Source organism: Drosophila serrata, unplaced genomic scaffold (genome assembly GCF_035046125.1).
Source record: "Drosophila serrata isolate PLE 108 unplaced genomic scaffold, ASM3504612v1 contig_382, whole genome shotgun sequence".
NCBI classification, from domain to species: domain Eukaryota; kingdom Metazoa; phylum Arthropoda; class Insecta; order Diptera; family Drosophilidae; genus Drosophila; species Drosophila serrata.
This window is the reverse complement of record NW_028257280.1, coordinates 5,038,581-5,050,305: the sequence shown is the minus strand read 5'-3', so window position 1 is coordinate 5,050,305 and position 11,725 is coordinate 5,038,581. Positions and strand designations below refer to the sequence as shown.

At 39.4% G+C, this 11,725-nt stretch overlaps 3 protein-coding genes and 1 long non-coding RNA gene across 5 annotated transcripts; 2 read left to right on the top strand and 2 right to left on the bottom strand.

Moving 5' to 3' along the window:
* The first annotated feature begins 353 nt into the window (after positions 1 to 353).
* Cpr100A (Cuticular protein 100A) lies at positions 354 to 2,183 on the top strand. 2 transcript variants are annotated; one of them, XM_020955936.2, is made up of 3 exons: positions 354 to 567; positions 999 to 1,246; positions 1,313 to 2,183. In XM_020955936.2, exons 1-3 carry the CDS (start codon positions 556 to 558, stop codon positions 1,761 to 1,763), a joined length of 711 nt encoding a protein of 236 aa, XP_020811595.1. In that variant the 5' UTR covers positions 354 to 555; the 3' UTR covers positions 1,764 to 2,183. The 2 variants fall into 2 exon arrangements, with proteins under 2 accessions (XP_020811595.1, XP_020811594.1); XM_020955935.2 differs by lacking the exon at positions 354 to 567 and adding an exon at positions 829 to 925.
* Positions 2,184 to 4,810: 2,627 nt separating this feature from the next.
* LOC147642578 (uncharacterized) lies at positions 4,811 to 5,973 on the bottom strand. The gene is made up of 2 exons (XR_015273395.1): positions 5,027 to 5,973; positions 4,811 to 4,967 (listed from the first exon to the last, which is right to left on the bottom strand). It is a non-coding gene; the product is annotated as an uncharacterized LOC147642578 (long non-coding RNA).
* A 725-nt stretch (positions 5,974 to 6,698) lies between these two features.
* On the top strand, positions 6,699 to 8,024 carry Prosbeta2R1 (Proteasome beta2 subunit-related 1). The gene is made up of 3 exons (XM_020955957.2): positions 6,699 to 6,947; positions 7,004 to 7,183; positions 7,249 to 8,024. The coding sequence occupies exons 1-3, from the start codon at positions 6,865 to 6,867 to the stop codon at positions 7,913 to 7,915; spliced, it is 930 nt and encodes a 309-aa protein (XP_020811616.2). The 5' UTR covers positions 6,699 to 6,864; the 3' UTR covers positions 7,916 to 8,024.
* LOC110186955 (uncharacterized) lies at positions 8,011 to 10,115 on the bottom strand. Its single transcript, XM_020956290.2, has 2 exons — positions 9,816 to 10,115; positions 8,011 to 8,941 (listed from the first exon to the last, which is right to left on the bottom strand). Exons 1-2 carry the CDS (start codon positions 10,062 to 10,064, stop codon positions 8,138 to 8,140), a joined length of 1,053 nt encoding a protein of 350 aa, XP_020811949.2. The 5' UTR covers positions 10,065 to 10,115; the 3' UTR covers positions 8,011 to 8,137.
* Between the last annotated feature and the right edge of the window lie 1,610 nt (positions 10,116 to 11,725).

Genomic DNA, 11,725 nt, shown 5'->3' with positions numbered 1-11,725 from the left:
AAAAATAGTTTCGTCTTGGGCTTGGGTGCATTATGCATACATATCTATATATACAGATATATTGTACGAATATAGAGTCCATGTAGAAAGCAAAAGTTGGCGCTCCAAGCGAAAGAGATCGAAACTGGTAAAACGACTTGGTACCAATACCGATGCCTGGTCTAAAGTTGACTTATTGGAGCACTTAGCTCGATTCTTGTTATTGTTACCGCTGTTACCACTGTTACTGCTGTTACCGCGTTAATGGTACGAGTAACCAACACAGTTACACGGCTCGAGTGCCTAGGCGGAGCCGATCGGCGGCCCAAGGTTCCCGCTTCGACTATAAAAAGCTTGGGCGGCGCCGTTGCGGAAGGCAGTTAACTCCACAAATCCGTTGCCGTCGGTCCTCGATCCGCTCCCCAGTTAACCCACTGACCAGTAGTCGTCCATCTTGTGAGCGTAAAGGCGCGTGTGAATCCCCCGCTTCGATCTAAACGAGAGAGAGAGAGAAAGAGAATTAAATCAAGTGCAGTTTACGCTTAACAAGGACATTCCAAATTTATTGCAGCAAAAATGTTCAGATTTGTGAGTTGTGTTCTAGAAGCAAGAAAAATATTTTTAAATATTAATTCGGAAAGAGATTTGGCAATTTATTGATAAAAGAATTAATTAGTTATTTCGTGTGCTGATTAAATGGTGTTGTATTCAACTTTTAATGCATTTTGTCTTAAAAAATATTAGTAAACATTTTATAAAATTATTTACTATGATTTCCCAGTTCCAAAAGAAATGTAAAATATATTTCCTAATGTAATTTATTTAAATTATAAATTAAACTATCAAAAACAGCAGTTTTCTTTGCTCAAAATGATTATTTTGAAATTCCATGTATTATCTGAAAACTAAATAGGATATGTATTGGCTGCCTAGAATTTTTATTGTTGTGTGTGGCTCTTAGAATTATTTTCCATTCGATTTCCTTATAAAGAAATAACAAACTGGGAATTTATTTCCAGCTTGCACTTACCACCTTGGTGGCATTAGCCTCCAGCCAGCATTATCACCAGGACCCCAAGACGGCGGCCATTATCAGTGAGCAGCGTTACCTCTCCGGAGATGGCAAGTTTGGAGCTGCCTACGAGCAGGAGGATGGCATTAACTTCAAGGAGGAGACGGATGCCGATGGTACACGTCATGGTAGCTACAGCTATGTGGATCCCTCGGGCCAGAGGCGCACCATCTCGTACACGGCGGGCAAGAATGGGTAGGTGGAACTGATCCTTATATATTGGCTTAAATTTTAACATTAATTGGTTACTCCCCTTTCCAGCTTCCAAGCCTCCGGTGATCACCTGCCTCAGGCACCTCCTGCCCCACCACAGCCCGTGCCCACGGCTGGCTACCAGCCACAACAGCAGTATCAGCCGCAGCAGTACCAGGCTCCGGCTCCCCAGGCTCAGCCCGCTTTCCGCAGCAATGATTATGGCGATGATGGCTCCTACGATCCCCGGTACAATGATCCCTCGTTCGGACAGAACCAGCAGACCTACCAGCAGCCCGCCCCGCAGCCACAGTACCGCCCAGCTCCCCAGCCCGCCTACAATCCCCAGCCCGTTGCCCCGCAGCCTCAGTACCAGCCGCAGTATCAGCAGCCCCAGCAGCAGCCGCAGCAGGCGTACTATCCCACGACCACGCCCAATCCTCATCGCTTCTCGCCACCTGGAAAGCTTTCCCTGAACCGCACGCCCGACGGCTTCACCTACTCCTTCAACAAGGTCTAGGATCGTCTAGGATTTTCCTTCCACTCAGACACGATACATCTTTTTCATTAGGGACCTTTCTTATCCTTCTTCTCCAATTTCCTTTCTTTCTACACACCAGAAAATATTGCCAGAAATTATGGGAAAATATTACAGATATCAAAGTAATGTGACTAAGATCAATTTGAGATTATTTTAGTATCAAATTGATATTTTTTCACATCATTTTAGATATATTTATTGGCTCAGTATTTTCTCTGTGTGTATAACTTGTGCTTGACTCCATCAAAACTCTTGTGTGATATGTTTAAGAGCAAATTGTAACTATATAACGTACTTCCTATATGCGTACTGTTTGTAATTTATAATCCTACACAGAGAAAATGATATGGCATCATCCCTGGCTTGGTGTTGCTAATTAAAAAAAAATTTTAAACATTATTTGTTTACTTTCAAAAATGTTGGTGGACGAAAGTTCATTCAAAAAATATCCTTCGGATGGATTTTGTAATATAATGCCGATTTCCCCCACTTTAATTATAATGCTTGACGAAGTGAAGCGAATAAACTTCGAAGATGTTGAATCAATTTTTAAATTTTAATTGATAAAATGTTTAAATCTGGGCCCTGGGACGTTTAAGCAATTTGTAAAATAGATGAACTTTGTAAGTAAGATCAATATACAATATTGAACACCAAGTTCGTGTCCTCAAGTCTTTTGATTTCTAAGAGGATTAAAATTTAATTCAACCAGACTTATCAGTCAATGCAATTTCCAGTTGCTTTGATTAATGATTAATTAATTTATAGCAGAATTTAAATTTCCCTCCGAGTCTTAATTTAATTTCTAACAGATTTATCTAAACACCTCGAAGCGGTGAACGCCCAGTTAGTGCTGCATCCCCACCCCGACTTCCCCGTGGAACTCCAACTGCAACATTACACAACCAACTTTCGTACATGCAAAACGGGTTCCAGCCTTAGTGTATTTTTTTTCCTTTAGTTTTTCATTTCTGGCTCGGTTTCTGTTACGATTCTATGCGACCAACAAGGAAAGACCTCAAACTGGTTTCGCCCATTTGACAGTAATCTTGGCCAATTGTGCAAAATTCCAATGAAAATGAAATCAACTTGGCGCCCGTCCCAGGCATGGATGTGGGTGTGAGCGGTATGTGTCTCTGTGTGTGTGTGTTTGTGTGTGTGTGTGTGTGTGTGTGTGTGTGTGGCCTGAGCCGGAAAACCATGTGTAATCGCAGTTCCAGGCGGGGGAGTGGTGCCGCAAATCAATTCCTAATGCCACTAGACCGCTAGTCGATTCGTCAGGCTCCAATTGGGGCGACTTAAGGCGGCTTAATTACATCCAAATATTTTGCTCAATTTTACGCCCCATCGAACCAAAACAATGCCAGCTCCCCCGCTCTCTTGGAATCTAAGTAGAATTCAATTATTATTCAATTGCAAGTTATTGCAAGTAATAATTATGTTAATCATAATTTATCATCATATCAATCTTATTTGTAGATAGTTTTTTAAATAAATAATATACATATTATAAAGTATGTTAATAATTTTAAGAGCAAAAATCGAAATATTAATCTCTTTTTTTAGGGTTTTTTAAATTATATATATATTTATTTTCCAATTTTGTCAAGCTAACTCATAATATATATTTTAATTATAAGTTTTTCAAGCATTGTTGTCTTTCAATAATGTTAGTTGATTAAGTATATCACAGTGTAAAAAATTAAGGGGAATTTCTTAAGGAATCTAATAAAACTGGGCCAATCCTATTTACAAATACTTCTTTGTACACTTTTGGATTAATTTCTGTCGTATAAATTAACAAAAATTATTCTTAAATAATAAGGGACATAATGGTAACCTTTTGTTAACAAATGAATAAATACCTTATATTATCTTATATTATATTATATTATTTATGATACAGATACATAAATTATCCCTTAACTTATATATACATATATCCCTTCAGGCACAGGTACAATATTTTCCTTCCCTGTACTTTCCACATCCACCGCCGGCTGGCATTCTTTTTTCACCGTCAGCAACAATAGCAACAATAACTATAACAATGGCTAACAATAATTGCTAACAATATTAGCAACACTTTTCAGAGCTCCACTTGGCTTTCAAGGTCAGTTTTGTTGTGGACTGAGCTCGGGTCCGGCTCAGCTTGGCTTTCTGCGCGGCTCTGGCTATGGCTTCTGTTGAAATTGCTCAGTCAATTAAGAAAATCAATTCGGTTTTGTTTCTCGCTTATTGTTTTTCTACCTTTATTTTTTATACAGAGTTTTTTTACTCTTTTCTCTTCACGTGCCCCTTTTTGCACCCACTTTTGCGGCAAATCGCAATCGATTCCATTTGGATCGAATGGTTGGGCTTGCTCAATGACGGATTTTCGTTTTGCGATCGGGTTTTGCGAAAGAGGTAAAAGTCTAAAAGTCTAGAATTTTTACCTGAACTCAAATCGGAACAGGTGTCACGGGTGTGTTTCTCAAAGTGCTCTTTGGGCGGCTATTTTTATTGGAATGATTAATGCAAGTTCGCACACAAAATATAATAAAGATCAAGCCGATCTGATATGGCTTTGAATGCTCTTAAAGGTTAACTTGGATATGTTATTTATTTAAAAAATATTTAAATACATTTTAAGAAACCTTGTCAATTTCCCTTATAATGATTTTAATTAATTCGTAAGAAATATATTGTTCTCAGAGATTAGGAGAGTTGCATTAAATGTTGTGTTTTTTGAATGCCAAGCGCTACCAGATTTAATGGCTCCTTTGACGTTTTGTGGGTGGGATTTTAAGAAATAAATTTGTATCTTTGATTGTACTGGTTATTGAATTTAAATTACTTTTGGTTTATTTATATTTTAGCGTTTTGCGACCAAGGTACGGATTCCCGGCAGCAGGGGTGCAACTTTTTTTATTAGCTGAGACAGAAACCACCTCAGGTAGATGGTGTAAAATGTTTGCTTAGTTCATATATTCACTGCTAGAGGTCGCCATTAATTGTATTAAATAGTATTCATTTATATTATTGTATTTTGTTTTTTATTTATTTTTTATTCCTTTATTTTGTGCAACCATTGACAATAATATTTCGATTCTTTTAACGCCAACCACCCCTTTTATGGATTGTGCCATTGGGGTAAATTTTCACCGGTCCCATGAATGCCCGTTGAACATGTTTAACCTCCAGCTGATAATTCAAATATATGCGTTAAATTAATATTTTATATATCAATATATATGGCTTACCTCAATTCTCTGTTCCGGATGATTTCCCTTTACCAATTGCAGTCCTGCCCAGAAAAGGAGCATTAAAAATATGGAAAAGCCTTTCATTCCGAACATCTCACTTCGGGTTTCAAAATGGAAATGATTACCTGGTCTGCCCTTTGATTATTCTTAGTGCTCGGTAAATGTTGACTTATAAGCTATATATATATACAAGTGCAATAAGAAAACCCCGCTGACTTTTAATTTATTCTTTAAACTTGAAAAGTATTTAAATATACACATACCCATAAGTATCAAAGCTTAGTGTGCCTATTGAAAATGTAAAGACTTGAATATAATAAAAAACTATTAATAAAATATGTAATTAAGTGGTTTCCACAATAATTACAAAAGCTTGAATATTTTAATTTTTAAGTCCACTCAGTTTCGGGCTTGCCTTTCTGATGTCCATCTAAGATCTCAATTAGTTCTTTTCTTTACTTGAGCTGTTTTATTGTTAATTACCTTAAAAACGATCTAAGATGATTAAATACTCTTTACTTTTATTCAAATTTACTTGATTTATTAACATTTGGCAAAGCAAATCCCATAGTCTTGACCCAGCAATCAGTTGAGATCCTGCCACAAGTAGCATTAAAAATATATAAAGGCTTATCGTTTTGACTACTTCAAATAAGCTGGAATATGAAATTAAATAAGATTGAAGGCTGCTCTTTAAATAGTTTGCTCATTGGATTATTTAAGAAGTGAATTGAACTTTATACAAGATAAGAAAGTACCATTTCAGTTGTCGTTATTCCAGAAGCTTAAAGAGTAATTTATTATATCCATTGGGATGACGCATCTTCCACTAAACTTTGCCAAATTTGTAACGCCGATTTTGATCTTATGATCCCCGGTCTTGGCCTTGGTTTTGGTTTTCCTATGTGATCTTTTAGGATATTTCCTTTGAAAGTATAATTGACCTAAAAATATTTAAAATATGTTTGCAGTTTTGAGAACAAGAGAACATGCAACTTCTAATAATCTATAAACTTGCCTTTGGATAACTAGAAATCAATTGAAGGCCTGTCCAAAAGAGGATTACAACAAATATATGAAGATATTTCATTCTGACCACTTCACTTAAGCTGTACTATGAAACTGATTGTAAGAGCCTGATTTTTATATATTTTGCTCTTCGAGATTAATGTTTGCTTTAATCAATGGAGCTTTAAATAACATTGATAAGAAAGTCGCCAGCTTTGTTTTTGTTCTTGTAAACTGTAGAGTAATCAATTATACAAATACTCAGGATTACATGTCTTTCATGACTTAGTGCCAAGCAAAAATCGTAAAGAAAATTGAGTTAATTACCGAATAAATAGTTTTAAGTTTTTTGTTTCTTTATGTATCACTGTAAAAGAATATATATATATATAGTATATATATATTTCTCATGTCTCATTTTGTTTCAGTAAGAACAAAATGAAGACACTGCTATTTACATGTATAGTATCTTTTGAGACTGAGTAAATATACCAAAAATATAATCATTGATAAGAAAGTCTCATTTTTGTTTAATTGCCCTCCGCTTGCAGAATATGTTCTTGCGATAAGAGAGGATTACTGAGACATCATTATATTTTCGGACTCACTAAAATTATTATGATAAAAATTAACTTTGAAGCTTCAAAATCAAGCTTCAAAATCTAACAAATTAGGTTTTTAAAATAATAGTAAACCCAAACACACATGTCGAAGGCTTTGCTGTCGTTTCAAGAAACTTACAATACTGCCAATAAGTTTCCCACATTTTCCTGATTTCCTGATATATTTGAAAGACACACACTCAACACACACTATATATTACCATTATGCTCCACCATCTCCCTACTCCCAGCCAGTCTGCTGATATTCCTGGTGTGCGTTCCGGCTTTAACTTTGTCAACTGCCGGCGGTGAGTTAATATAGTCTTCTTTGAAACCATTAGCTAAATTCTTCATTCCTCTCCAGAAATGCAGAGTTGCTGGCCCAGGGATACCAGCCACCGAAGGCTGTCCGTACTGGCACATCCATTGTGGGCCTAATCTACCGCGATGGCGTTATCCTGGGCGCCGATACCAGAGCCACTGAAGGACCCATTGTCTCCGATAAGAACTGCTCCAAGATCCACTATCTGCAGAACCACATTTAGTGAGTGTCTTAATCACTCTCCTTTTCCTAATCTATATATTCCCTTCGACTTTGACTCACAAAAGCTGCTGTGGCGCTGGCACTGCTGCCGATACTGAAATGATGACCGTGATGACCTCCGCGGAGCTGGACATGCACAGCCTGAACACTGGACGGTCGGTGGTGCCGGTGGTCTGTGCCAGCATGCTCCTCCGACGCACCCTTTTCCGTTACCAGGGTCACATCGGTGCCGCCTTATTGCTGGGCGGCGTGGATAGATCGGGGCCACAGATCTACTGCATCTATCCATGCGGTTCCAATGACAAAATACCCTACGTTGCCATGGGCTCTGGCACTCTGGCGGCCATGTCCGTGCTGGAGCACGGCTGGCGTCCGGATTTGGACTATGAGGAGGGCAAGCAGCTAGTGCGAGAGGCCATCTCGGCTGGAGTCTTTAACGATCTGGGTTCTGGATCAAACATCGATCTGTGCGTGATCACTGCCAAGGGGGCCAATTACCTACGCACGGATACGGTGGCCAGCGAAAAGGGTGGACGAGTGGGCAAGTATGCCATCAAGCCCAACTCCACGCTGATCACCTCAATCTCCGTGAACAGTCTCCTGGTCACCGAGGAGAAGATCTACTCTCCGTCCCAAATGATAGATGCCCAGCAATCGGGACCCAGTGGGTTACAGGTCCAGCTCGATGAGGAGGAGGGTCTGCCACAGCCAGGAGGATCCCAGAATCGGTAAAAGGCTAGCCCTTAAAATGAAAATTAACTGTTAGCCATCTCGTATAAAAGCTATTTAAAAGGATATTATCCACTCTCTAAATGGATCAAAAATACTCTGTTAAAGTAAATAGTATTTTATTATTTACATCTCTACTGTACAACACGACCTACGCTACGTACTCCTAGGTGATGCTTAAATTAGTGGATTGGCAGGGACAAAGGACTGAGGACCTCGTCCTGCTCACACATTGATGACCAGGGCCGTGGATCGATACTTTCGCTTGGGCTTGAGCAGGGGCTTGGATTTTGGTGGCCGGTGGAGCTCTACACTCGGTGGGCGCCGTCGGGAACGAGATCCTTTGGGTGGAGGTGGATGATCTACGTACTTGCTACGTAGCGGTCCAGGGCCTGAAAAATTGGGGGGAAAAGCCTCAAAGTCCTCAATCTCAAGGTCAGGGCGTGACTCCTGCTCGTGCTCCTGGGCCTGTGCCTTGAGGAACTTCTGCAGCTTGGGGTTGTTCAGCAGCTGCACCTTGATGGCCTCGTCCAGGAGCTTTTGCTGATCCTCCAAGTAGGCCTCGATCTGCTTTTTGGAGGCCACATTTTTGTAGCGTTCGTGGTTCTTTGGTCGCGGCACTGGAACCACCTCGTAGTCGTCGTGATCCGTCTCATAGACACTATATGAATTACTGCTGGAGGCTGCAGTGGTCTTTGGCGGAGGCACCATATGGAAGGGATCAACTTCCGCATCATACTGCACGGGATTCCATTTCGAGCGCTTCGGCGGAGGTCCCACATCCTCTCCGGATGCGGATCCAATGTGAACATCTGAGCCATAGCCAGTGGCCTTGTAGGGAATGGCTGTCACATATTTGGGCTGCTTTGGGTATCCGGATACTGGGCTACTCGCCTTCTTGGGCACAGTAATGGGATGTTGGACGCGTATCTGAGTGCCAATGGAATATTCCCGGCTGTCCTGGACAGAGGACTCTGCAGAGTACTCAGCGGAATTGTAACGCTCTCCAGAGTAGTCATCCTCCTCTTGCTGCAAAGGGGAATTACATAAAAATAATTAAGTTTCTTCCAGAACAAGTATTTTATATATGTTATAATATACGGACAATTAACTTTAAAGAAGTGAAAGAAAACGAATTATTATTATACCATTGCAAGGATAATATAATTATAATCTGAAGCTTGTATTGATGTGAAGGAATCATTTCCGACCCTATTAATCACATATATTCTTGATCAGAATCGACAGCCGAGTCGATCAAACTATTTCCGGTCGAAATATAATTTTTTTAAATTTTTTCAAAATTTGAAATTTTTATAAGGGGTTACATCGTTAAAATTGTCAAAATTTGACAAAAATTTGAATTTTCTATATTGTAAAACTAAGTATGTAGATTTGTTAACCCTTTAAAAACTAGAACAGAAAAGCATTCCGAATTGAAATAAATGTTATTTTGGCTTAGTTATGAGTTTTTTAAGATTTGGCTTGTCCAAAAATTTGTCATATAAAAATAACGATTTAATAAAGATTTCCGATTCAATCCTATAATTCATATAAATTTCAGGTTCCCGAAGTTAGTTTATATTCTTGTTGTTTTTTTATATTTTAACACTTCATCATTTTACATATTAGTTTGCGAATTTATTTATTAATTTCAACTCGTTGAATATATCAACAAAAAATCAATATAGGGCTCTGTATTGTATTTTATTTTACTCAATAATGTTTAAGAAGTGATCATTTACGTATATTATTTTAAAGCACTTCACACAGCTCTCAATTGTACTTTTATATTCATATTTTCAACACTAAAAAAAACACTTTAAATTTAAAAAATACTTTTCTATTAGCTTTACCGATTGATATTTTATATTTTAGTATCTTTTATTTTGCTATAACTCACCGATCCGTAGGGCCTGTAGTGGCTCTTCTTGGGATACTTTTTGCTGACAGGACGATGTTTACTCTCGTTCGTTTGAAGATCGGATCGCAGGTAACCGGCGGGTCCCAGCCTCACGGGTCCTGGCAGGGAACTCGACGACGGTCCCGATCCGTGTCCGTGTCCGCCGCCCGGAGCCAAGGCACTAAAGTAACTCCTCCGGTAGTAGGATCTCGGTGGTCTCAGCCCAGAGGAGACTGTGACCAGAAGCATGGCGGCGGCCCAGAACTGAGAACCAGAGGTTATAATCCAGATTATGTATGAATTCAGGTGTGTAAATCCAAGTGTCAAGAGCAGCTTACATTGCAGCAGAGTCGCATATTGTGTGGGTCGTTCGGGTTTTCCTAAGCTCCTATTTAACTCACTCTTCAGTCACATCAACCACCAGCGTGGCCCCAACGAAACTGAAAGTTCGGCCAACGGACGCAACAGTTTTATGCCAGCTTCCTCGAGCCAGAGACAGTGCCAGAGCCAGCCGCAACATGTTTTGCAATCGCCAAAGTAATCGCAATTGAAACCTGCCAGGTGAGCCAGTATCCACCGCTGCCAGTACCCACCAGATCCGAATCTCCGTTTCACGCATGGATTTGCCACTGAGACTCGAAGCTGGAGGAAACTGCAAATGAAACTAAAACTGAAACTGAGGCATCATTTGCATTTCCAGTAGGAAATAGAGCGCATGCGCCGAGGTATTGGGGGTCTTGAATAAAATGTTTCTTTATGGCCGTAATTACGCATAACGATGGCCATTTGCTACTCTCATGCTGTAAATGGGCTGCGGGGATTTTGCTTTTGTGACTTAATAAGAAAGTAAGCAAATTGAATACACAAAAAAGGTGTAATTATAGTTAGTGGAAATATGCGAAAATGTATAGTTTTTATAGATGGTGTGAGCTTGATTACTCTTATTGTAATTGATGTACATATTAAATTTAATTGAATAAAATATCACTAATAATTTAAGGTGCTTTGTACTCAACCCTTGACAAAATATTTTTCTACCCAAATGATTTAGCAAAATACAAGTGAGGAAGTGCCTGTGATTTCTTCAGGAAAATTTATTGGCGATTGAACCTCAACAATTAAATAAATACAAACTTAATAAAATAAAAACCTTTCACAGAATTTTTAACAGGAAATTTTACTGCGATCAGGCGGTCTCCCTTGGCAGGTTAAACATAAATGTTCAACTTAAATTATTGTACCAAAAACGATCAGATATTAACAACCTCATAACCAGTTCCCTCCCAAGGAAAAGACCAAGTTAAATGTTGTTGATAAAGAATTGTTTAATTACCATTTTAAATAATAATCAAAGGAGTCAGAGCATAAAGCAAAAATTACAAATTTTATTATAATGTACCCCTCATTTTCCCACTATTTAATTTCTTCTCCATTTCACCCATTGTTTTCAGCCTCTGGCGAGTCATCCACCCACTCTTGAGGGTCAGAAGAGACGCCTTATCGAATCGTTTGAATCGAAAACGATCTGCAAACGAGTTTCCACGGCGCATTAGCCATTCCGATCAGTTACCCAATAAACGCTCGCCGCTTTAGGCCCGAAGTTCAGGTTCAGCGGGGGCCACTAGCGAGCCAGGAAATGTTAGCCAGCTGGCTTTGCTTTTTTATTGGCCTTTTTTGCCGGCACGCTTGGACTACTTTCTATGTGGCCAGGATGCGCGATCGTAATGCGGAAGATGTATACCAAACGGAGGCAGTTTGTCTTGTCTGTGGAAGCTGGGGAAGTGGAAATAGAAATGGCAATGGATGTGGATGTGGATGTGGATGTCGATTTGGACAGGGGAACAGGGAGTTGCATAACATTTCACCACGCTTCATTTGCACAATTATTTTGTACTCTTATCCTGTCCGCA